This window comes from Siniperca chuatsi, linkage group LG6, assembly GCF_020085105.1.
Source record: "Siniperca chuatsi isolate FFG_IHB_CAS linkage group LG6, ASM2008510v1, whole genome shotgun sequence".
NCBI classification, from domain to species: domain Eukaryota; kingdom Metazoa; phylum Chordata; class Actinopteri; order Centrarchiformes; family Sinipercidae; genus Siniperca; species Siniperca chuatsi.
Window position 1 is genome coordinate 8,286,043 of NC_058047.1, and position 27,564 is coordinate 8,313,606.

Genomic DNA, 27,564 nt, shown 5'->3' on the forward strand with positions numbered 1-27,564 from the left:
GTCTACATTTACCAAGTAGTCTGCTAAATCACCCCTAACAGTCTGGCAGAGACAGAGCCAATAATTGGACAGAAATTATATCTTTCAAAGCTGTTACTCAACACCATTAAATATTCATTACAAGTCCTAGATACTACAAGGGTCCTGCACAAAAGACCTGTTCATTTAAAACAAAACCAGTGACAGGACAGGCCTTAAAAAGAGGTGATGGAAGGTGACATATCTGAACATAATGCTATAAAGTTGAAATACCACAGAAAAAGGTACAAGCAATTTCTTTCTCCAATCTCTGAGCAAGTTAATGACAGGCATAAAAAAATCCATTACAACTATAAATGTTATCAGGTCAGTGAGGGTTGCCAGTGCATCTGAGGCTCCAGGCTGGTAGCCAATAATGGGAGCCCAAGATCTGAGTTAACTGTTTCTACAATGGAACATGAACACAAGGGGCCAATTAGAGGTGGTGTGAAAGGCGCTGGTTTGCCCTTTTACTACACATGTTTATATAAAGTCATGTCAATTCATTTAGACAGATGTGAGGAATAATGAGAATTTGCCTTCCCACAATGGGAAGGTAAATTAATAATATTAGTAAATTAGTAGTATAATATAGATAAACAACTACATACACAATACAGCTGGAGTAAAATATAAAAAGATACACACATTTAAAACAATCATTCTACTTTAATAAAATGAAATAGTGCTAAAAAAGATTAGTTGAATTATCAATTACAAGAAAATGACATTTCCATGACAACTGTGCAACTCAATCTGCTGAGGAAGATTGTGTGATAGGATCAAAAGCTGCAGAAAATGAATCAACAATTTTTATAATCGTTTAAGTAATTTATCAATCAAAAATTCTTTGGTTCAAGCTTTTCAAACGTGAGGATTTTGACATAGACTAAAAGCGTAATTGATTAATTGTAAAGTTGATTAGTTGCAGTTTAAAAATGAAATATATTGTACAATTATTTAGAAAAAAAACTATATATAAACCAGATAAAAGTAATGCACTGCACTATGTGACATCACATTCCCAGTCACATAACAGCAATAATAAAGCTACAAAATATAACACAGACTGCCTTGTCTGGCTGTGTTTACACTGCTCTGCTGTAACTGTTTTGGGACAGATTAGGTTTGCAACTGGAAACTCAACACACATTGTCACATTCAACAATTTCAGTCTGATAAAGTATCCAGTTCATGTGCTTCTTGTGTTTAAATAAAGTTAAATAATTACACACCAGAGAGTAAGCCTTTTTCATTTTCAAGCCACAGTGAAAATAAGGCTCCTGTCACCACCTAGTCTCTGATCAGTTATCCAGGATGCATATCCCCAGTTTCTGTGGCTCCAAACCTTACACTAGAGGCAGGCACAGTAAGTAGATGCTGTACCCTCATAGCTAAAACTTTGTGTTAATGGGAGGTGAAGAAAATCTCCCTAGGGAACCCCAGATTACTAACACACATTATTACTAGAAGTCAGAAGAAGAGCTAACAGTTTAAGATCCCAACCTATAGCGAAAACCATTGGTACAGGTAAGAGATTATTTGTGATGTATCAGTGGTGGTAAGGGGGCATTAAAAGCACCACAGATTCTTCTATCAATCTCCAAAGGGGCTCAAAACATTAGTTTTGTTTATGGGCTTGCTAGCATTGTCCTTCACGTGGCCTCTAAGGGTGATAAAGTGAGAGTTACACGATCCACCTTAGGCAGAAATAGGAAACGTTGCTGTGAACACCAGCTGTTGCTTAGGTCGACTCGGGCAGTGAGAGGCCTCGGCCTTCCCAGGCACTGCCAAATAAAGAGACTACTGTGTTGTGTAAGACAGTTTGCCTCCTCCACCCCACCTTTACTTTTCAAAGGTGTTAAACTGCACAGGTGGGAAGGATTGCATAGTTTTAGCCATAAAGGGAATGAGGGTTGCCATCTAAAAGAACATTATTTGCACAGCGTTGCAGCATTGTGGTTAATGTAGAATCAACATTTGTCAGCTGATAGGGAGAGGCTCCGGCGGGTAGACAGGTTCTAACATGTCGGAGGATTCGCTCCCACCGTTTCAGACACTTTTCCTGCAAATGAATGACAGCTTCCAAGACATCTCAGCTTCACAACTGACAGAATTCATCTCCTGCCTTATCTCCGCGGGATCATACGCACAAGAGGTGAAGAGTAATTCCATTAGCTGTCAACAGCTGAGATGCCTCGCTAACAAAAACCTGGGGAATATGGGAGAGGAAAACATGATTGTAACCCCACTAGCACCTTGTGATATTACACACACTGCAGTCACTGTCAAGATTGAATGTTCACAAAGAAGAGAGTTAACAGGAGGCATATTTTCCATAACCAAGGCTTTCTGTTAATAACCCAATGGATTTCTGTCAAACTTTAAACTGAAATTTGTAATTCATTTCAAATTTAAATAATTTGAGTTGAAGTGGATTATTGTACCTCAGCACATAATGGACTTCAGAAACTCATAGGAGCTACCCGTCTTCACAATTCCTAAAAAGAGAAATGATGAAACCTAAAGTCAAGCATTTATTGATGAGTAAAAGTATATAATAATCTGGGCGATACTCAAGACAACAGAGACAAATAGTCTTAAACACGTTGCTGGGAGGTCACTAAATGTAAAGTCAACTGCAATCTTAAAATCCTATCCTTTGATAATGCTATATAGTGTTTTCATTCAACCCTCAACTATATTTGCTTATGAAAAAATACTTATTTGCTTGCTATGTTAATATTTCAAAGAAACATGGAAGTATATTTTTTTGCACCCTAAGATGAAATGCAATGACATTCACTAAATCAGAAATCACGCCTGAAAAGATTGCATACTCTGCAACCCACGTTGTCGATCGAAGGCCACTGGCTTCACTTGGACCAAAACAGCCTAATATACAACTCCCCCCTTTAATTGCAACCATGTGTTCAATCAGAAAGCATAAAACTCCTGGTGGATAGGTGGCATCTGTCCGTGAGGCCTGCTAGGATTGATGTGCCAGAGTCTGGGAGCTGCCTAGGCCGGCAGCCCACGACCTGCGACACAGCCCCATCACTTTTATGACATCTTAAGGAATCTTCTTTTTAATACAGCCCATTACTGCTGACATACAAATCTTCCCCAACCTGGCCCCATCTATGGCCTGATCAATTTTTACACTGCTGAGCCGTCCCCTTTCCCCTCATTTTGTCATCTCAAAATTCATATTATATAGGATTTTCTTATGGGAAAACTGCAATAAAAATATGTTACCACCCTGAAGATGTGCACAAGTCAGTGCTTGGCTGTTACTAAAAAGCTTCAGAGAAAATAAAATTTGTTTCTATAGTAAGCAGAACTGTTTAAATGTTATTTATTTTTATGTTACTAAGAAAATATATTGTGAAGTGCAGCATTGATTTAGAACATAACCATGTCTCGATACGGGTTGGAGGGTCTGAATTTATGAATCCTTTGCACAACTCCTTTAATTGAATTTTCCAAATCTCTCACCTCACACAAATAATCAATACCTACTGCTGAGGGAAACTTGCCTCAGAATTATTAGGGCCTTTCTTTTTCAATTTTGTAGTCATCAGCACATACAGACGCTGCGGGTATTTGTAATGCCACGACTATACCCAGAGGATTTATGCTCGCCCCAGGCCTGATTGCTCACCAAGAGTGACTTCTTTAGAATGCTTACTGAAACTTTTGTAAACCTTAAAGGACGGTCGTAAGTGCTTCTTAACACTGCACTCTCGCTGAGGAAAGAAATATTTTAAACTATCACAGAGTAAGGCAGAAAAGGGGATGACAAGGCAGGGAAAAGGGGGAGAGGGAAAGAAAGTGGCAGGGAAGAAGACTAAGGAGAAGTGGGATTGGAGGATTGGCCTTCAAGGTTTAAAGGTCCTCGTGGATTTACACAGCGGCCTTGGCAGGGTGGAGGTCAAGTCAAGTCAAGTCAAACTTTATTATCCCACCAGGGGAAATTTGGTTGCAGCTAGGTATACAAACACATTCATCATAAAAACATAATAACATAATGCAACAATCTAGACAGATCACAGGGACAATAAAGTGCTCAGGTGCAGAGATCACATGTGCAAATTCAGGCTACAAACTGCTGTGCAAACAAAAGATAATTTGTATCTTTTTGTCCTCGGAGCAGGAACTCTGTATCTACAGCCTGAAGGTAGGAGCTCCCTCTGCAGGGGGTGATCAGGACAGTCCAATATGGTCTGGGCCTTCCTTCGGACCTGCCTATAACAGAGGTCAGAGAGCTGCAGCTGACTCACCCCAATAACTTTACTGGTCACTTTCACAGACCGGCCAAGCCTATTCTTACTGGCCAAATTCAGGTTCCCAAACCATACCACAATACAGGACAGAACAGAGTCAATAGAACATCATTATAGTGCACACATTAAAATTTCAGTTAATTTTTCTCAAGAAGTACAGACGTTGTCGGACCTTTTTAGAAATTGCATCTACATTTGGTTGGAAGCTCAACTTGTTGTCAAACACGGTACCTAAGTCAGTTTTGGGTTGGGTTCAGACTTCCTAAAGTGAATGATCATGTCCTTGGTTTTAAACACATTCAGCTCAAGAAAAGATTCCTTACACCATGACACAAAGTTGTCTCCTTCCAGCAGGCTTACTATAACAGAATCATCGGCAAACTTTATAATGTGTGTTCTGGTATTTACTTTGACAGCTATTTGTGTAAAGAATATAAAGCAGGGGAGACAAAACACAACCTTGAGGTGAACCAGTGGATGAGTGAAGCTTGATTGAAAGGACACCATTAACTCTCACACATTTTGTCTGTCAAAAAGTCTACAATCCATCCAGTGACATTAATATCAAGATTAAAATTGAAAAGAAGTTTCTCTGCAAGCAAATATGGCTGAATAGTATTAAAAGCAGAGGAAAAGTCTACAAATAGAAGCTTGGTGTGAGTCAACGGACCCTCAAGGTGATAATGCAGTTAGTTCAGCAAGGTCATGGTGGCATCCTCTACCCCTCTGCTGGCCCTATAAGCAAACTGTAGAGGGTCAAGTAAACTCTGAACCTGCTGTAGAACAGCAAACAGCCTGTTTTATAATCTTCTCAAAACCTTCATAACTAAAGATGTAAGGACCACAGGCCTGAAGTCGTTTAAGATCTTTGGGTTTTTGCATTTAGCAACAGGGACAATGGTTGACTGTTTCCATGCCGCTGGTATCTTTTGTTGCTCAAGAGATTTCAAAAAAATAAAATGAGAAATACTGCCGAGGTGCTGGAGGCTAGGCTTGGCACCTAAGAGAGGGGAGAGCCTGTGGTACAGAGTCTGGACATGCAGAAAGGGCTCTACCTGGTGTGTAATGGCTGCCATGAAAGGTTTATTTTACCATATTTCTAAATGCAAACAATATATAAGACTACAACATTTACAGTGTTTAAAGAGAAACTATGTGATGAAAGATGAAATAACTGACAACACTGAATCAGTTTGCTGACTTTATGACTCCTCTCTACTTATTGATTTGAATGTGAATGGTCTGTACATAATACTGTGACCTAAACCAATGCAATATCCGCAAGGCTCATGTCAGGTGCATGACCAGTCATTTGCCTGGTCACTTGAAATCATGTTGTGGCCGAAGCTGAAATAAAGGGAGGACACACCTGGAGAGTATCATAGTTTGGTCCATGAACTAGTTTCAGTGATATTTCAGTGACTGTGGAGCAGTGTGACTGGTCTGATCGCCAGATTGGCCACCAGTGTGTTTCTGAAACCATAGTGTTGTCTATTCATTAGTAAGGAGTGCCTTTTAATATATCTTTTGTCCTTGTAGCTGTTTAATACACTCATAAAGCCATAAAGTCATCTGCCTGCTACCTTAGAAATTCCATTGAATCAGTGTTTGAGGAAATGTTTAGGTTAGAATCAGTGTGTGTGTTAATTTTTATCATGTTGGAGTTGCCAGGTAAACCTACAGTTTTGCACTTTAATATGCAAACCTTTGTTAACATTTTGTTTTGTACTGCATTATACAATGACATACAGTTTGTCAAAATAAAATGAACTCAAATTAAATAGTCAATTAGATTTTTTGGAGGAAAATGTATCGTTTACATTAATCGGTAAAATAGTCGATAGATTAATCGATAGAAAGATGGTTGTTAGTGGCAGCCCTAAAGTTAAGTAAATTAATTAATGACCCACTCACTTGAAGTTGGATGTCCTCCATCACAGATTTTCCTGTAAAGTGTAGTGAGGGTAAGACTATCCAATTTCAAAAATTTGACACTGGAGTATTGAGTCTATGAGTGGAACACAGTAAATTACAATGATCTATAAATCAATCACTACAGTGCACCTCAAGAAAACCTCTTAATGTGGCGGGGAAATTAGTGAAAATCATCTTCGATATGTGTAGTATATCAATATGCCCATAAAAAGACAATAATACTTTTTAAAGTAGATATATAGTAATACACATACTCCAGCTATTATGTCAGACAAACCCTTTTTCATTATACTTTTCATAACTTTCACACCTAATATTGTATATGAGTTTATGATTCCTGGCAATGCCAAGATAAGAGAACAACCAGCACAATAGTCCTACTGTACGTCTCCCAGAACATGGACCCATAGCCTGAAGGCCATTGCAATGAATCTAAACAAACATTTTACAGTAGAACAGAATCATGCTTCAAGATACCATCAACATCATCTGTCTGGATTTCACACTCCCAGCAAATATAGGCCAGAACTCTGCAGCATCTTTGAATTAGATTAGACAGCTTTATTAATCCCCAGTGGGGAAATTCATTTGCCACCAAATCAACTCATACAGATAAACAATATAGACATTGCATTCAACAAATAAATAAATAAATAACACCATAAAAAGCCAGGTGCTATGGATCTAGATCTAGGTCTAAACTGTTTAGTGGAATAACAGTTTGTTTATTTAAAATTGGTGTCTCAATGCACATAGAGGGCCAATTCTCTCCCACAGCTATCTGCCTTGACATTGTGAAGTCTGTTGTTGTAAGGAGGCTTATGCAAAACTGATAGATTTCACGGATCCACCATGTGACAAAAATGTGACATTCCTGTGGTGTGGATCCACAATGCATCATGTATGTTCAGCTCCCTTACTGGAACTAATTAAAATTATTTCTAACAACCTTATCGGAAAACAAGCTTGCATCCTGACAATACCCCCTATTAATTTTACACAAGTCACCATTGTATGATTGGATCACAAGAATTGCTCTGCTGCAGGCAGAATATGTGCCTAAAATAATCAAATTAATTCTCTCCCTAGGAAATCTACTCACTGACTTGTTTGTGTAACCATAACAAAATGTTGTTTTTCCTCCAAAGGTCGCAGAGCACACGATTGTCTGAACAACTGAAACAAGCATTCATTGATGCTGTTGACATAAAATAGCAAAGAAGATGAAGGAAGAAGCAAACAAATAATGAAGTAGTAGCGGATGCCCTTGGTTATGAAAGAGCCTCGTGACTACATTTGTTTTCCTGCTCGTCTTGAAATCAGCCAAACAACTGGGACAAAAATGTTTTCTTATAGCCCTTTAAAGACCTAGAGATTAGGCCACAATCACAACTGTCTAAATGGAGCCATTTAATTAAGGATGTCACTGAAAAATAGTGTGAACAAAAACAGTCTTGATATTAGCCAAAAGTAGGGATACCTGACTTATATCTTGCACATAACTTAAAGTGGATATCCACTATAAAATTCCCAAACTACTGAACTAATACATTCAAGTTGTCCAACAGACCAAAATAAACGTGCCCTTTGACAAAATAGGTGTTGAATTTCTACACTTAGCTTTAAACATGTGTGTCAGCTTTAATCTTGTGATATTGTTGATCTCTTAGCACGGGGGCATAAAGCCTCTCAGTGATCAATGTGATAAAATCCCAATAATGTGAAGTAGGTGTGTTTATCTTGATGGCGTTAAAGCATAATAACACATGAATGTTAACCAATAAAAGATTGTTTACTCTAACATTGTGTTAGGTTTATTACATTTATTACCAGATACATTACATTGACTGTGATACTTGGGGTCTTTATTTTCTTGACTCTACTCTGGATGCTGAACAGACACAAATGTCATCACAATTATTTTAAAAGTGTGAACAAGGAGGGAGCCTAACCCAAAATTAGTGCTTTCTTTTTTGATGCCATAAATAACTGCTAACAGAACAGAAATTGTAGCTTGTTTCATGTATTTTACAGCCCGTTGGGTCAGTGCAAAATGCAGAAAATAACTCTCATTCATTAAACTTCAGTTTTTCTGACTGACTTTCTAACCGTCTTATTATTGATATTTATTCATACCTCGATTACTGCTGTGCAATATCCCCTGTCTCATTATAATCTTAATAAGCTACACTTAACTTGGCAGTTCATGCACTATTACCTTATACCGTATTATTATCAACCGGTAAACCCACTTTGTACTTCACACTTATTTTATTTTATACTTATACCCACTTGGTACTTAATTTATTTTCTGACCTGTATTATAGTGTATTATATTTTTTGCTTAGTACTTCTATTCCTGTGTGCACTGACGTGATAGTGAGCTGCTGTAGCAAAAGAGTTTCCCCTCGGGGATCAATAAAGTATTTCTGATGCTGATTCTGGTTGTGATATTCAACAACTTACTCGGCTCTCTGTGTCTCTTTAGCTCAGTCTTCGGGTCAGTAGAAGACCCAGTGAGGAAACGTCCTTGTTCACTGCTGCCCTCTGCTGACTAATTAAAATACAGGATCAAGGAGATAAAAGGAAAACCACAAAAATCCTAGCAATACACAGGAAATATTGGGAAAAGGAAAAAGATAGCTCACTGTATTGGAAATGAATGAACAAAGTAAAAAATAATCCCAGCCATAGTCTGAAAGGAAAAGCCATGTCAGAAGTGACAATTCAGTATGTAATAAAAACCATCATCTCTCAATCTCAAGATATAATGGAGACAGAGACATTTCCGCCTATTGTAAAGATTTAAGACCAAAGTCTTTCTCACAAGTATTTCCTCTAGCTCTTTCCTGGCCTTGATGAATGCATCCACTGATTGTTCCAGTTTAGATCACAAGTCCAATCTGGTCAAAGCAAAAGAGAGTGGGGGTGACAATGGCCCAATGACATGTTCAGAAGTCTTCATATTATAATTCTGACATTGTGCTTTACTGAATAAATGATTGGCTGTAATATTCAAACCTAAAAGATATATCTTAAAGGACTACACATAACTACTAATATTGACTATTTGTATATATTGGCTATTATATATTAATCCGTAACTAGTGGGATAAAAGTAGGTAACTGGTGGAGCCTGAATGAGCCTAAAGAAGAGACTGAAAGTGACATGGAAAGGCAAAAGAATGATATATCTAAGACACAATCCAAGACCGTCTATCCCAAATTTGTGCTATTTTTATTTCAAAATGGTAACTGTCTATGATCTGAACAACTGTCTCTAACTAAAGGATTTATTATCTAAAATACCCTGTTGTAAACTAGTTATTTATTTAATCTCTTATTTATTTATTCATTTAATTGTTCATCTCCATTTTTGTTGTGCTTTATTGTACTTGGTTTGAAAGTGTATCTGTTTTTAGTCTGGCCGTTTGGGGTTCCACTTTCCCTCCAAAAAATTTGCAGTTATTTTGAAATTCACAGTAAATTAAAAAAACACTGCCCCAAATGACCCAAATATGACACAACCAAGTGAGTGTTATGAATGTACTGTAAACCGAGCTCATGTAACGTATTAGTGACAACACTATAAAATTAAAAACTAATGCTTATCTTGATGGATGGGCCAGACACCAAATGTCTGTCTTGACTAAGGAAATGGTTCTTGTGTTAAGTGACTCTTATACAACTATTTTTAGTGCTATGTAAATCACTGATAATTTGGCCAGTGATGGATCTCTGTCATTCCGTGTCTCCTGTCATTAAATTCTGATATGTCATTATGACCATCAGGAAAGTGTGGCAATTGAAATATAGCAACTCATAAAAAGGGAGTTCTCTGTAACCCTTTAACTCTGTGCTCTACTTTGGCTCTCTACGTATTGACAGCTAGGGGTGAAAAAATAATAATTTGCAGCCTACAATGTAGCTGATTGATGTAAATAATTGTCTAAAATATGGAAAATTCCAAGGCTGTGACTAAAGAACTCACTTTTACAACTTTGTGGGATTTCTTGTTCATGTGTTGTGACTTTGATTTGATTAAGCAACACATCCTTAATAACACAATCTAGAGTACACTGGCATATATGCAAGTTACTGTTGATTTGCGGACTGACAAGGGGACAGTATTAATTAGCACACAACGATTACAATACACACACACAATACGCAGTATGACTTAAATTAAAAGTCATAGTCCAAATAGTCCTAAAGAATGTCCTTTTCAGGAAGGACAACAATCCCAGCTCTATAATCTCAAATGCAGTTGCAGAATATTCACAGACATGAGTCATTTCCAAGGCTGGACAAAGAATGGAGCTTGTACATTGAGGTAATTCATCTGGTAGCTGGCAGTACAATTTTGCAGTCATCTTAATAGTGGTTCATGAGAGGAAAACTATAGGAGTATTGAATCTATAAATGCTAAGCCAGTAGTTTGTTAAAATCGTAATTTACGAAGAAAAAAGGTCATTGTGAACAAGCACACTTTTTCAGCAATGCCTGCCTAACACAGTCACACAGATACTGTTCCTAGCGGTGGGTCTTCAGAAGTTCAGTAATTCGCCGCCCAAATTATAAACTCCATGTCCAAGGGAATGAACCACTGACTTTTAAAGTCACAAGCCCATTTCTTTAACCTTTAGACCACAGCTGCCCCAGACTTGTTGAGACTGGTCTTCACAAGTTGTCTTGGAGAAAACAAAGCACACTGAACCACTTGTAACGTGCTTGAGCGTGTGTGCAATTAGTTAAGGTACACAGGTGTTCATTTTAAACAATCAGGATTGACGGAATAGACTTTTTGGGCATGAGACGTAGCTCTGACAATGACTAGTATGTCAGTGCCATTCTTGGCAAATTCAAGGACAATTTTACCCCAACACTGATATGTCCTAAATTCATTTGTCCTGCTTCCATGTGTAGCTCATGCTTCTGCAGGTTTGGGACATATTTTGTTACATGGTGCACTCACTGACATCTCTTCAGAGATCTGCAATGACAATTGTCAACACACCTACTTGAGAACTGGTGATTTCTTGCATGTACTGTTATTTTGGAAGCAGGAAGCTGTTCAGGACAGAGAGAAGACAAACAGATAGCCTAATGGTCACACTTCCTTCTTTTACACAGAAATAAGAAAGCAGTATGTGATCCGTAAATTGATTACATTGTCAGCACACCTGGTATAAGGACCGTTTATTTACTGACATGACGGGCATTGTCCATGCGCAGAGCTCAAGTGTCAATGAATTGCTTTATTTAATAGGAAGTTATCTAAGACAACTAAGCCATTCTTGGTTATTTGAATCTTCAGTGTACTAATAGTATTCCACTGAAAATAGAATTAGCCCATAAAACGACGTAATGTATCATAAAATTACAATACTAAAGTGTCGTTACATGCCCCATTTTGTGTCTCTACGTATTATCATGTTAATACACGAGAGACAAGGTAACTCTCGCTTTTTTCACTTCAATTTTAAGTTATTATATACTGCTGTAAGTCTGTGACAGGGAAGCCACACAGACATTGTTCTGTAAAACATTAGTATGTCAGAAGTCTTATTAGTTACCATACGCTTCAATTTAGTAATCGATACGAAAGATACAAAAGATACATTGATCAATACTCACGGCATTTTAGATTTTGAGGCTGTCTTAGCATACGTTTGTTTGTCACAACATTTATGAAAACTGGCGCCTTTGCTACACTAAATACCGTTTGTGTAAAACATAACCTCAACTATATATAGTTCCGGATGCCGCCTTATTGCAAAAACGACTCAAACAACGCAACAAACAGTCTGAATAAAAAAAAAAATCGTTATTTATTTTCTAAACATCGCGTTTATTTTTTATCACACAGAAGACTCCAATATGGGATTACATTAGTTTTTAAAAGCAACGGGAAAGTTTAACGTTTGTTTCTTCAGTGTCGTTTTTGGTGAACACCGATGAGTTTTTGTTTACCTAGCAACAGACAGCAGATAGCAACGGTGTTTGACAACTGTCATTGCTAACACGAATTTGATTCAATAAAATGCATCTTGCATGCTTTCAGATGATTTTAACGGTGTGATGAAAGAGTAAAAATAATAGAATTTAGCCTAAAGTTAGCTGCCATATTTGGCTGTCGTCTGGTTTCTAAGCTGGAGAGTGCTAGCTAACGGTAACCATCTTCCAAAGATGTCTTTTCAAGAGTCACCTCGTCCTTCTGATGAAGATGAGGCTTTCTACGTGCAGTGCAGAGCCGCATACCTAGCTGTGTTCAAATCGAGTTTGACAAATATCAATTCGAAACAGCAGTTATGTCGTGGTAAGTTAACTATTAGCAATACTATAAACTATTAGCATAAATAGCTTGCTCGTTAGACAACTGTTTGCGTGCCACGTTTACGTACCATACATTTTCGATAGGTTTTATTCTCATGTTATTTGTTGTTATATGTTATTTAACATATAACATAGCTCAGGTACATGCTGTAGAGATAATTATGTTATTTGGAAACAAATCCCCACAACGAATGTATGATGACTCCCTGGACACTAGCAGTCATGAGGATATTACTGGGATATGAGGCATTTTCTTTTCCACGACTGCAGTTTTACAGTATAAAACTCAACTGGATGTGATATTCCAATAAATTATATGAGCCCACAGGTTTAGCTGACCCTGATTCAGGACCAGGGATCATCTGATGACATCAAGTATTGACTCTCTAATTCCCAGCTTAGAGAGACAGTTGTCTGTGTTTGTAAATATTGACTTACATGTCCAAAAAGTATTTGGAAGGGGTAAATGTACATTTTCTCTGTTGGATTTCCCCTTTAAACTCTTAAACCCCACTGACCTGCTGGTGGATAAGTCATTACAAACCCAGGCTGTGCAGCTAAATATCGATCAAACCTGTAGAACGTCAGGTAGTGATCCCAAAGTTTCCAAAAATACCAAATATGATAAAATGATGCACAGACACAGACATTTAGAACATTTCTATTTGACTGAATACACACATGGAGTCTTATAAAGCTACTTAAGGGGAAATAAAAGGGGAGAAGTGCATGTTGAGGGGTTAACATTTGTAATAATTAATATGTAATAATATTAATAATGTAATAGTGGAATCGATGTTACAATGTCAAAAAAAAAGCAAGTCATTGTGGGGGATTTAAAATAATAATACATTTTGAATAATGTACATGGCATTTAAAAGGTATGTCAGAAAAGCTATTAGAACAGAAAAACAAGCAGTCCCTGTGCTACAGCTGTTGGTTGTCATCAGCTTTTGCTACTTGTAGATTCAATGTTTTTTCCCATCTACTGTATCCTATTCAGCTCTCCAGCAGGCTGGTAGAAATCCATCCCATGCAACTCTCAATAAATACTGGCCCCCAAGAACATCCAAACTGAACTTTGATGACTTCTGTGAGATTCTCAAGTGTGAGAAGAAAATTGAGGAAACGGAGCTGATGAGAGCCTTCAAAAAGATGGATGTGAACGGTGATGGCTACATCTCACACAGTGAACTGGAGAAGGCCCTTACCACTGTGAGTCACCTAAAACATTTTGTATTAGACACATCTGCAACTAATTGTCTACTTGTTGTTTTAGATTAATGTTTAGCTTTTGGCTACAATTGTTAATTTTGAGTGAATTGAGTGATGAACAATTAGCCACCTGAGCTACTTCAGCAACTGTTGTATTACAGATGTTGACTGCCTAAACATACAATTATTCAAATCACTGATTGGCTCATGCTCAAACAAAATAGAAATATCATTTGTTCCAGTGTTTTTTCTACTAAAGAAAATATGTTGAATCTTCCAGAGAGGAGAGAAAATGACCACTGAAGAGGTCAATGCTATTTTCTCATTATTTGACATCAACAAAGACGGCAAACTGGACTATGCAGAAGTAAGTTTAGACAAGTATGAAGTGACTTCTATTTCTTACTGACCCTGTTACCACTTTGCTGTATATACCTAAGTGTATCTTAAATGCATTTGTCCCATCTTTGTGTATCGGTTATTACAACATTTCATCTGATTGATCAGCTTAAGATAATCAATGCACCAGCGTTGCCTACTGTCCTAGCTTGGCTTGGCTACTATCCCAAGCAGTCAGGAGAAAAACTTTAAAAAACAGTAAAATTATACCAACAAAGTCCAAATTTACCTTTTCTTATGTCTTGTTCGTTCAAAACTTTTCTCTTTAAAGTTGAATTGAATTCACATAGAATACAGAAGAATCAGCAATGCAAAGTGGCACAGAAAGGTCTTTATTTATTGTCATATGCTTACCTCCATCCAAGATATAAGCATTTTTGACCCACTTCCTTGCCTCAGAACATCATGTATCATCCCCTTACTACTGGTTTCCTGTTGCTGTCAGGTCTGCAGATTACTTGTGTCTACAGTAGAGCAGTGTCAGATGGCTGTTTTGGAGAGGCTTGAGGCTAATGCCAAACTAAAGAGACAGAACTTTGGCAGTCAGTCATACAGCCCTCCGAAGAGCTCTGCATCATCAGCAGCAGCACAAGCGGCAGCAACTCTCCCTCAGCCTCCAGAAACTCCCAGGGCAGAATCAGACACAACACTCAAGAAAGGTACAACATGTGACTTCCCAGAATAATCTAATATTGAAGTGGTTTCCACAGAATTTTAGCAGTCAAGTATGTAATGTATGTTTTTTTGTAATACATTTTTATTGAAAGTTAAATACATGAAGAGCAATTCCACAAGGACATTTTTTCAACCCTTTTTCTCTCTCATTTTTTTCCCTCAGACGTACTCTTCTTCCCATCAAAAACACTTTCACACAAAACATAAAACTGACATATTTCTATCTAACTTCCAAATGTATCTTATAGAATCCCCATCCTGATTTAAAAATCTACATCCCAAATATGAATGAACAAACATTTAAAGGGGGGGGCAAGACCACAAAAAAGAATAAGAACAATAAAGCAAAGAATGGAAATGCTAATATCTTATTGGTGTATGACTATAGAACATAATGGCAATTTGTGCAGGACAATCTACAGATCCAAGTATACTTCAGATTCCAATTTATAGTTGCACACCCATACACACTGCTTGCCCCAATACGCCTCACCGATTAGTTTTGATTAATAAATAATAGCTGTGTTATTGATCGATTTTTCACTCCCCCTGTGACAAATCACCTCATTAAGACAGGCCATACATCATAATAGCCACACAATTAGGGCAGCTTGTTTGGAGGGAGGAGACTGTAAAGCGTTGTGATTTGGGTAATCATTTCTGCCATTAAGAGATTGACAAAAGCTCCATCTACACTGATGAAAAATGCTGCCTTAAAACTATGGCTTAGAGTTAGAGTTTTAACAGCTTGAACAAACAAGGACTGGCATCAAGTCCAGCTTCACCCTTCTGCAACCATAGGTAATGAACCGACAGAGTTTCTTTCTGTAAAAGACAGCACCTTCAGCTAGTTGAAGGTGGATGTAAAAATCCACTTTTTTTCCAGCATTTCGGGGGAAGAGAAGAACAGAGATCCTGGACGCGCGAGCTAGGGATAGGCCCACGGTGGGAAGATAGATGGGGTTGATTTAAGTGGTCAGTCCATGTTCATGTTATTGATTCGGCGAATTCCACCACTTCTCACTGGGGAGATGATGAGGGATTAGACGGTTGTCAAGAGGAGGGGCCTGTCGACCACCACTGCAAAAAAAATGAGCTCCCACATAGTTGTCTGGATTATCACATTACTTTGCCTCTCCCACATATTGATTTACACCCGCTACATTTTAACAAGACTCTGACACGAGACGCGACGTAATCATACATGTTGAATAGATTGTTCTTGGAGCTCAAAAACAGTTTTGATTGCTCATTTGGTCCTGCATTTGTCAGTATAAACCAGTACTACCCTGAGAAATATGTTAGAACTGTATGGGACATGGGTTGGCTAATTGTTTTACAAATAATTGATGAGATACAGATTCATTATGTATCAGGTATTATGTGTCTAACATGTATTGGCAAACTGTCATAGTTTTTCTCTGATAATTGGTCAATTTAGTTAAAGTTTTGCAGTTTTCCAGCACCAGGAATCCACTAGTGCTGAAACAACACTGGCTATAAACTCACATTCAGTATAAACTCACAAGCTTTTGTTAGGCCACGTTTTAGTGCATCTTTGTCCACATTCACACAACAACTACATTTTGGTCCTCTTGATTAAAATACCGGCATCAATACAGAATAGATCCATGACAAATACCATGATTATTCTGATAATTTGCTTGTAAGCCTATCACATTGCACTCGATTTCCTGGGCTTGGAAACAATCAGACCCCTTATTAGAGAATTGATATTTTCTGCCTTCAATTAGTGTTCAAGGAAAAAAGTTGTGCAAGATAATAAATCTGAGAGGGTGCTGTTATGCCATTTGTGATTTAGAATGCCTCCATAATTAATTAAAAGGGAGCTGAAGTTGAGATCACACTTTCTCAGAACCCAAATGTCAAGTAGCCATCTTCACTTGAGCTTGGGAATGGACTTCTGAGAAGACAGATTACATTGTCAATTATGTTGTGCACCTCATCTCCCTCTTGAAAGTGTGTTTACTGTTTGGAGAGGGGAGGGCCGTACTTAATTTGTCAGTCAGTCAATTGAGCTTTCTGTTCTGTTGCAATAATGTTATGACTTGATTTATTTATAATAATTTTGTATGTATTTCTTTTAGCATATGTGTTTTTGTGTTAGTGTTTATCTATGTGAGTTTTTACGTTTGTGTCTGGTGTGTTTCAGACAGCCGATCTTCCTCCCGCCCTTCTTCCGCTCGCAGCAGACGGTCGTCCGTGTCGAACCCAATCACTATGACATCTAGCAGCACAAAGGCCAGCAAAATACAAGAGCCTTCAGGCTTACAGGTAACCTCCTATATAGTCATAATGCCTTTAGAGCTGCAACAAATGATTATTTTCATTTTCGATTAATCTGTCAATTATTTTTCCTATTAATTGATTAATCATTTAGTTTATGAAATGTCAAAAACAAACAAAAAATGTCCATCACAAAGTTCAACACTCCAAAGCCCAAAGATATTCAACTTATAATGATATAAAACAGCAAATCCTCACATTTGAAAAGCTGGAACCACAAAACATTTTGCATTTTTGCTTGGTTAAACAACTATAATGATTAATTGTTCATAAAAAGTGTTGGAGATAAGTTTTCTAAATCAAATAATCACCATTTTTTTCTAAATTAAGCTTTTTTTAATAAGAATATCCAAACAGGTGTATCGATATGGACCCTAATTATATTACTGAGTTCATGTTTTTCAGGCATGCATGAAAGAGCAAGTTTAAAAACCACTTTCTCATACTTAGTAAGTAGTAATAACATAAGCAAAGATGTGAAACCATAACTCACTTTTTTGTCCCAGTCTGCTCCCTGTCTACTAATGTTTCTTAAATGGCATTTGATGACAGTAAATTTAATTTAGTACAGTAATTTATAGTAATAACTCATCCACTACAAGATTTGTAGTACATGCTTAGACTCCATGATAACAAGGAACTTGCAAGCCCCACTGCTCTCCCAGTGTCACTGTTACCCAGTGTTTTTGATGGGCGAATTTAGCCCAGGGTGGATAGATATACACTGTATTGATCCCACGCTCTTTGTTTTCACTCTTTTTGGCTTAACCTCAGCTGGTTTGCTTTACAGCATGAAAAATAAATAAATAAAAATAACAGCCCCCTGCTCCATCTCTCAGGTCCAAGCACTGTGTTGAGATTGGAAAGGGCCAGACATCATCGAGGTAAAAGAATGTGTGTCCAGAGATTACCTCTAAGGGAAATTCTGCTTGCTATATTGGCTGCTATATTGCCACAGGCTGATAATTGGGGGGTGGTGGGTGGCGGGTAGGCTGTGTTTTTGTAGTGGTGTGTATGTGTGCATGTGTGTGTGCCTTGTGGGATGCAAATGTGTCGTCATGAATACAAACAAAACCAGTAAGGAATATTCTTTATTCTCAGGATTTGTTTTTATGTATAGGTTATAATTATAAGAACAATAAGACACGGTAATGGTCATGGTTTTAATGTGTGTGTTTGTGTGTGTGATTGTGTTTGTGACTGGTTTGGTGTCCCGCGACCCTCCGCGTAGCAGTAAATCAGACCTGTGACTGGAGCAGGTGACAGCGCCTGTATTAGTCTGCAGGCTGACCCTCTCTCTATGGGGGCATTAATTCTGATGTCTTTAAGCAGTGGATGGGTGCCCATGGCAATTTCCCTCATTTAATATTGTCTGGACAAACCACAGAAGTGTTATGGTTTGATCTTTTATGCCTCTCACAGCCCAAGATAAATACTTTGAGAAAATGGCTTTTCTCTAAAGGAGTGACATGCTCCGTCTTTATGGTACTTTCTTTGTTTAACTTGGTGATTTATTTGTCCACTAAAAGGATATATAGCCTATTCCAGACTTGCTTGGCCCTCAGTGTCCTCTTACTGGGTGTCCACACCAACTGTGTTTTCATTTAATGTGTCTCCAATGAGTGGAAGGAAAACTTCCTTGTTTTGATGTTCCTGTTCAATTTCAAATTATTACCTCATTTCAGTTGTGCTGCCAGACAAAGGAACAACAGGATTTCAAAATGAGAGAAATATTGGGATTCATAAATATTGCCAAAGTAGCCTCTTGATAGTTTTGAATGACCGCTGGCCCAAGATTGAAAAGGCTGTATTTATCAAAGTTAAATGGACTCCAATTTGCCATATCAGGTCCTAGAGGGAGATTTACTTCAGCCTTCAGTAGAAACACAGTGTAACACGTCTGCCCTCCTCTGGATCAGCATGTGTATAACAAGTGTTTACATGCTGCTGAGCTGACATAAACTGTGTAATAATGAATATGCCCCCTGAAGGTTGGAGTGGTAATAATCACAACGGCAGTTTCTGTTAATCAAGTGAGCAACCTCACTGTTGTGACTGTCCTTAATTCACTTTTTCATGCCAAAATATATTTCCCCTGTCACAAGATCAGTCCCCCTTTTAATAGGAACTGCAAATTAGTTTTGGTTTCCGTTGAATGAATAAATGCATTTTGTTGTCAAGCAGCAAAACAGTTTGTCGGGATTGTGTCAGAATCTAAACAGAGACCACACATAACATAATATATTAGGATACTCATAATATGATATACTGTATATACGATACTTCAAAGGGCTTAAAATAGCAAACAACTGGGTCTAAGTCTGATAAAGCTTAGGAATCATTATTTTTCTACTTTATTAGCCATACTACATCAGTTTGTATGAATGTGGTGGGACATCATCATTTTGTTAAACAGAAATGTTATCTATCTTTCCAGGAGTGGCATCAGAGTTATGTGAAGGGCTGTTTCTTCTTGGAGGATGATGGGAGTATCAGCTCTCTGCAGTACCAGCTCCACATCCCCCAGACATCCAATGTCTACCTAACCATCCAACCACTCAACCTCAGCAACAGACCCGGTACTGGTGCTGTTTTATATTACACATAAAAATCATAAAAATGGTTTAAAAAAAAAAGTGATAACCCTATTGGCCATAGGGATGTTATATTTTTTGCTTGCTCCCCTGATTAGGGAGGTCAGAAATTAGGGTCAGTAACAGGACAGCACCACTGGAGCTGGTAGGAATTCGGAACTTGGCCCCTCAGGATTCATTACTTGGAAGTCCCATATTTCAATTTCTTGCTGGACTGCTTCCTGCACCATTGCTTCATCAATGTTTTTAGTGGCATACAGTATAGTTGCACAGTTTTAAAGATGCTTTTTCTGACATTGTAACATAAATAAAGTATCGCCCCAGTCATTTTCAGATTATGAATCATAAACAAAAAGACTACACAGAAGACTGACTTCCTTTATTGGCCTCTGCACTGTATTTTGCATTGTGTGGCAGCAGGTCAGATTTTGTAGGAAATGTGCTAGATTGTGTTCCAACTCAGTGCACGATAATTTATGACAAGAAGAGGGTGCACTTCAGTTCAGAAAATTGGAGCACGCAATAGCAGATAGTGGATTGATGTAGGTGGTGGAAAGTCACTCCTATATATGTGCTTTAGTAAAGACAAAGACAAAAGTTGAAAATAGCTTTTAAAGCATCTTTGGTCTCCTCAAATTTTTGTACAGCCAACCAGAAAAGACTATATAAGCCTGGATATATTAAGCTTATATTCTTTGTTTGCATTATACGTTATATCAAAGGTTTTGCATATGGTAGTTTTGTACTGAATATGTTTGTTTCTTTTTTGTTTTTGTCCACAAAGGGGCCAACATGTTATAAAATAATCTATACAAATGCCTGGCATCTTGTGTTATTTTTCAGAGAAGCCCTCTTCATGGATGACAGTGGATACAGCTCTTTTTGTAATGTCAGCTGGTGAAACCAAAGAGGACTCAACTTTAGTGTGTTTCACTGAGTCAAAAGACAAAGAAGTATGTTTGTGTGTGTTGAGGCATGTACATGTACTATAACATTTGTTCATATTCAGTGTTAATGTTTAAATCATTCTCAATTATGCTTAATTTAAAAGCTTTTGTGTTGAAATATTTACCCACAAATGCCGGCCGTAAATGTTTGTAGGTTTGTAGGCCAAAGGGAGTAGACACTTCTGATACCATGAAGTTGAAACTTAATTGTGCTACATTCCAGGATATGCTCACTTTGCTACTCCTTTGTTCCTATAGAAGTATGTTTGGAAAGGAGAATTGAATGCTGGGACCTACTACCTGCTTCCCTTCACTAGTGGCTGCAAACTAAAGAAAAGGAGCAAAAAGAGCCTTTCTAATAAACCTGTAGAGCTTGTCCACAGGACTGACACTGGAGAACTAGACCTCACCAGGGAGCTCAGGTATGTGTGAGTGTATGTGCATGCGTGTATGTGTACATTTGCCTGCTTCATTCCACCATCAGTAGTATACAAGTTTACTTTTCAATTTTATAGTTACGATTCTTGACCTGCAGTATGTTTCTTTATACTTCTTTATATTTCTATCATGTTTATTGTCAGGCACCAAAATGCCAAAGCAAATTCCTCGTATGTGTAAAGATGATTCTGATTCTGATACAAACACACCACAAAAGAAAGTTTGATTTATCAAATGTCACCAGCTTTGGCTTATGATCAAAAATTAAGATTGTGCATATAAAGTATTAACGTCATCAGAGTTTCAGTATGGAAAAAGACACAGTTTAGTCTGTGAGTTGAAGCACCCCTGTGGATCCAGGCCTGGAGAAAAGGCTGGGCTGGTTTGCTAGCTCTGTTGTCACCACAGCAGTTGAATGGATGAATGAATGTTTGGATACATGAGTGGAAATTTGGACAGATGAATGAATTGAGGCTGTCTGGGTTTCTCTGTGTCGCTCCCTTTGTGCCACAGGGAGGTGCTGTCTGACATCTTTGAGGTGATAGACATGGATGGAAATGGTTTGCTCAGTCTGGAGGAGTACAATTTCTTTGAGCTTAGGACCAGTGGAGAGAAATGTGACAAGGACGCCTGGGCTATCTGCAAGGGTAATCATTCTCAATGTGGCACTGAAAACACAGCATGGCCAGTGTTACATTTATGTAAAATGAATGTATAATATAATGTAAGGGGGAGAGGTCCATTATGGCTCTCATTATTTTTGTTGGGTGTGCAGAGAACTTTGACATGAGAAAGAACCAGCTGACACGGCAGGGCTTCATGGAGCTGAATCTGATGGAGGCCACAGAGAAAGATGGAGACCCTGCAGACCTGTGGGTAACCCTTGAAGCCATGGGCTACAACCGAATGCTGGAGCTAGTAGAGGTAAATGCACACATCTGCTCTCACGTAAAGCAATCACATGGAATCACACAGATCAGTTTCAATATGACATGACATGATATAGTCCCAACATGCTGTAATTTAGGGCTTATATTTGACACTTGATAAGAAAATACATTTCAACCTTCAATAAGCCATTCTACACAGCTACTAGCTACTGAATTGATTCCTGAATTCTTGTTACTTCCACTTGATTTCCATGACCAGAGTGCAAATGTGTGATACTAGCAAAAACACTCAATATCTCACTTTAATCCTACTAATTAATTTAAGTTCTCTACCTCCCGCTCTGTCAGGCTTGTCCATTCCAGATAGATGTACACTGTGAAGGCACTCAGCCGTCCATCCAGCCACTCAGTATGGACTCAGGGCCCAAGCTTCTGAACCAGGCCCTTCAGAAGTCCATCACAGCCAGGACAGGGGCGAAAGCACTGAGAGGACAAGACAATATCTTCATCTACACCTACCGAGGAGAACACAGGATCTCCTCCCTCATAGCCAACAAGGTAGACAACAAACTTTGTGTAGGAGTGATTATCAGACAGTGCATGTAGAGGTTAATTCTGAAATGAAGATATCCAAAATGCGACGCAAGGACATACAGTGTCATAGATGTGAAGCTGCCTACACAGATTAGCAGCATTGCAAAGAGTGAATGTTCAGTGTGGTTGTCAAATTGCCATGCAACCTAATGGCCACTAGGGAGACGATAGTCCAACTTTGAATGGGTGACTGAGTGAAGACTGTAAGCGAATAATCTATTTTATAAATTCATGAGGTGTTTTTCATAAAAAAAAAAAACTGGAACAAAACTGCAAGGAATGACAGAAATAAGTATCATTATTTACCAAATGTTAAGCAGTATTACTCAAAGCACATAGCATCAGAGTGTGTATTGTATAGAGAGTAAGTCTCTATACAGTATCTGGTAATGATTACACTTGCTAGGGTTAGTATTAGACACTGTCTACAGTGTATGGTTGTAGAGACCATTCAACCTGTTTGTAATTGATATGCAGCCATCGTATTGATTCTCATAGCAACAGAAGCTACTCTGAAAGAATGACCTGGTGATACAAAGGGACTAGTGAACAGGGGAAATTGATGTGCAGTTTACCTAGTCTTCATGAGAGTGTTGCATTTATTTTGTTTTATATTTACCCATTGACTTACAATTCAACTACAATGACACTACCAGCATTGAGGGTTCATGAGTGGGGTGCAGTACTGTCTTGTAAACACATCCAGTACCCACATAGCCTACATTTGTGTCCAAACAGAGCAACAGGTACATGGAGATGTATTTTTTTTTCTTAGATTAGCATAAGGTTATCTGTTTATATATAGTTTTATGTTGGTAAAGCGCATAAATCCCATTTTTTATGAGTATAAAGAAAAATTGTCCTAATTATGTATCTGCACTACTTGTCTGCCAATTTCTGCAAAGTGTGATTTTAAGTTAAGAAAGCTGATTAGTGAAGTGACAAGTACCCTTTGTGTTGCAGACCAACCAGAAAGTGACTGTCCATGTGAACAATGAGCAGAGCAGGAACTGCTGCAGCAGCAGAGGCATGAGTGTGTTTGCCGTCGAGGTGCCTGCCAGGACTAAGATGGTACGAAGTAGGGCTGCACAATTAATCGAAATATTAGAAAAATTGCAATATGGCTAAGTGCAATATCCAAATCGCAGAAGCTGCAATTTTTTCGATAAAGGTAAAATGTGTGACAAAACAGAATTATAATGAAGTACTGTAGTGCTGCAGAGATGCCCTGGCCAAATCTTGTTCTCCAGATTTAAGAAAACATGTTTGTTTGGTACAAACCCCAACAAATGTCACATTATCATGGTTTGGTAATAGTTTTTTCAGTGAAAATGAAAAATGTGATGCAAAAATGATCATTCCCACTAATCATTAATCATATCACAAACGTAATATCTGTCAAAATAATCGCAATATGATTTTTTTACCATATCATGCAGCCTTAGTGTTCCTAAGAATGCTGTCTTGGTTATTATGACAAGTAAAAAATCATAAACCATGACTTTGAAAATGTTCCATTCTACTACATTCAAATGTACAATAAAACTGTTCATTCTGAATAAGAAAATACTTTTATTATAATTGATATGATGGTACAAAGATGTGTGTCCTGTCTTCTAGGTGTGCCAACACGTCCTGCCCATCAATGAGAGACAGGACTGGACCTACAACTGTGTGGAGACCATATTACCCTGCACGTAAAGCTGTACTCCCATCGAGTATTCAGCGCTCACCTATGCTAGTGATACAGAAAAGTGATGGGCAAAAACAATTCATAAACCAGTGGTTTAAAATAGGATGCATAATGAATAGAAATTGTTCTATATCCACTGGCAATATGAAAACTGTTGTTACTGGTCCGACCAAATGGTTGTTATTTGTAGTTTTACTGTAACTATCAAGGTCCAAAAGAAGCCCCACGTTCAAAGCTTACCTGTGTGTTTTGTAAAGCCTCATATGTAAGAGCAGGAGCTGAGACCCTCTGCCTTCTTGTGGCCAGCAGCTTGATCAGGCCCACCTGCAAGAATGGTATTTTAGATGCTCTCTGACTCTTAAGATTTTATTTACACACAAGACAAAATATTACAAACTGAAGAAAACAAACAGACACAGTAAGGAGGTGAGGGGGGGGGGGGGGTACATACAGAACAATTGATGGGCTAACACAGTAAAGGCTGTTACATAGTGTGATGTCCCAGTAGCCGATCAGGTCTTTATCAAAGTCTTTAAGAAGGGCTGCTGCTCTCTCCATGTTTAACAGATCAAGATAATCCTCCAACCAGTTACTTATCGCAAAGCAGGATGGTTTGCACTCTTTCCAGTTCATCAAGATTATTTTGCCCAGAGACATCCCAGTGTGAAAAGATGTTTCATAGGAAATTAACGAACCGCTTCACATTTCTGGTCCATCAAACATAGCACAGGATGAACCAGAAAATTAGCATGTAGGATTTCATTCATAACTGAAAATAACTGACCAAAAAATGTGCACTTGTGGCCACTCCCACAATAGATGTAACAAAGAACCACAACCATGCCACACTGGTCAGGATAATTCCTCAATTTTGGAAAGTCTTGTAGGAGTATCAGAGGTGTTAACCATGGATGGTAGCATCAGATGGTCTCTGCAGTCATAAAGTACTGCTAATAATGGTTGTTACTGCTTTTGTTGTGCCTTTGTATGTGTGAAATGTTTCAGTTAATGTAGAAAATTATCCCTTAACAATAATTAACATTATAAATGTATACAATGCATAGATCAAGGATTAAATTGCCAACATGACACTTTTATTCATAATTTATCCTTTAAATGAAGGCTATTGTCATGGTGAATTGACAGATTTAATCATTTAACAAAAATTCTGTAAAGAATTCTACTCGTGTGTCTGGTGCTGTGCTGTGCTGTTACGTTATGTAACATTAATATCAATTTTGTCGTAGTAATTTAAATTATTTTAAAAATACAGGGTTATTTACCATATTAATATTCAGTAAGTTTCAGGTAGGTTTATGTATCACAATTTTGGTTCTTCAACAATGTCCTACAATCACAATTAAGATTAATTTCACCTTTTTAGCTACTTTTTCATGTCATAGTATACAGTCATGTAAAGGCCAAAACAAACTTGTTAAAATTTTATTTTCTTGTGTTTTTATATATTTTACTTTGAAAATCGTTTTATTATTTTATCACTTTCCTTATGTAGACATAAATATTATTATCATAATACTTATATCACAGATTTTCCTTAACTGATATCTATTCGGTTTACATTTTGCCCCACATCAACATCTTGTTACAACAGGAAATCTATAAAATAAAGGCAGATGCTCTCCAAATCCTGTTTCACTGGGACTTTAAGTCTTTAAGCTTACTTGACTTTAAGCCCAGGTTTACAGTGTTTGAATTACCTTACTTAGAAAGTCACCACAGTAGATTTGTATCCATTGGATCATGGGAAACCTGTTTTTTTTTTCAGCTCTCCAAAAAACACAACAAAATCTTTTGATGAACAAACAATGGTGGCTTGAACATCCAATTGGTATCATTTGCTACAATGACGGCTGAGTATCAAAAGTGAATGTTTCTTGGACATTTAAATGACATGTAACAGATAACAGTTGTTTCAATAGTATTTCAGTACTGTTCTGCTGGACCAAGGCTGGTCCTAATATGTAGTTAGCTTCAAATTGAAAAAGCTATTTAGATGCTGTTGAATCAATGGTTATATGTAACCTGTACGTCTAAGGAAACCTTCATTTTCTTAATTTAAAAACAAATTTAGCCTGGTTTTAACCAAGACATATTTTGACCTGTTAATCACCAAATCAATGCTCACTTGGTATTCGTTTTACATTTAAATGAAGGATTGTACCTTAGTTCTTGTACTCACAGTCAGTTTCAGCCTGAAATCTATGTTACAGTGTAGCTATTCAATACTCTCCATATTCTTTATACAGTACGTTGCTGTGGGGATTTTGGGTTGGCAATGAAATGCATTCCTGTGCATTGCGCTCAGGTCTAAACTTTATTTGCCCTTGGCCTTTCCAGTTGAGAACACTCTTGACCTCCTATTTATATCTCTCAGGCCATTATTTGCCCTTTGACTTTCACTGCTGAAACAGTAGAGCCAGCTAACTAAATGTCACATGGCATGTGAGATGTATTTAATGTCCTGAGCCCCTGTCTGCTCTTCCTTTCCCAACACAGAAGTTTAGTAACACTTGACTGCTCAAAGCAGTCAGGCTTCAGGGGTTGTGAGCCAATTTGAATATCTACTTTGTGAGACTGTCATTCTGCATTTAAAATCATTATGAATGTGTTTTTAAGAAATATTTAACTTGTTCAGGCTGTAATTGTGTTTTAGTTCAGTTACATGATTTTCTTCAAAATGTGCAATAAAATGGATTTCCCAATAGATCAACAGTGGCAAAAAATGGGACTAGGGAATTAACCACACCACATAAGATGTAGGTTTAACTAATGGTATAAATTGATAGAACTGAGAGTAAGTTCACTCTGCTCTTGGTAAAATGGCATTTGTTCTGCTCTTAAGGCCATTAAGAGATACAATTATATGCATACAGCTATATATCCTGGTTGAAGAGCAATCTCCAAACACATACACACACTCCATGGTCACGATGGCAGGTCTTACGTTAAACTTTGTTCTGCATATGATGATCAAACACACTGTGATGCAACAGGCAAACAGCAGTGGCCTGAAGTGGACTATTTCACAATATTTTCCCTGCGATATTCACCCTTTCACTCAAATGGAGTGTTATTGCAATAACTTTCTTTCTGAGTATGTGTAAGGGTAACTGTGATATTTAAATTGTGTTTACTCAATTTAAATATTACTTAATTAATTATTTTATTTACAACAAGCCTTGCAGTTAGTGACCCTTCTGTGCATGGGACTTGATC

At 37.8% G+C, this 27,564-nt stretch overlaps 1 protein-coding gene and 1 long non-coding RNA gene across 2 annotated transcripts; one reads left to right on the forward strand and one right to left on the reverse strand.

The window, feature by feature from the left end:
• Positions 1-68: 68 nt before the first annotated feature.
• On the reverse strand, positions 69-11,941 carry LOC122877729. Its single transcript, XR_006378318.1, has 3 exons — positions 8,706-11,941; positions 2,466-2,519; positions 69-2,230 (listed from the first exon to the last, which is right to left on the reverse strand). It is a non-coding gene; the product is annotated as an uncharacterized LOC122877729 (long non-coding RNA).
• Positions 11,942-12,187: 246 nt separating this feature from the next.
• Positions 12,188-27,054, forward strand: efcab7 (EF-hand calcium binding domain 7). Its single transcript, XM_044200215.1, has 13 exons — positions 12,188-12,558; positions 13,579-13,790; positions 14,071-14,157; positions 14,635-14,848; positions 17,038-17,159; positions 19,609-19,750; positions 20,609-20,718; positions 20,971-21,134; positions 21,664-21,797; positions 21,926-22,074; positions 22,389-22,598; positions 23,598-23,705; positions 24,255-27,054. Exons 1-13 carry the CDS (start codon positions 12,429-12,431, stop codon positions 24,333-24,335), a joined length of 1,863 nt encoding a protein of 620 aa, XP_044056150.1. The 5' UTR covers positions 12,188-12,428; the 3' UTR covers positions 24,336-27,054.
• The last annotated feature ends 510 nt before the right edge of the window (positions 27,055-27,564 follow it).

Excerpts from the sequence above, each read along its gene's own strand:
- efcab7 (XM_044200215.1), top strand. The coding sequence starts at position 12,429 with ATGTCTTTTCAAGAGTCACCTCGTCCTTCTGATGAAGATGAGGCTTTC. Across the intron at positions 20,719-20,970 it reads CTGAGTCAAAAGACAAAGAA|AAGTATGTTTGGAAAGGAGA; the intron begins GTATGTTTGTGT and ends TTGTTCCTATAG. Across the intron at positions 22,075-22,388 it reads GAATGCTGGAGCTAGTAGAG|GCTTGTCCATTCCAGATAGA; the intron begins GTAAATGCACAC and ends CCGCTCTGTCAG.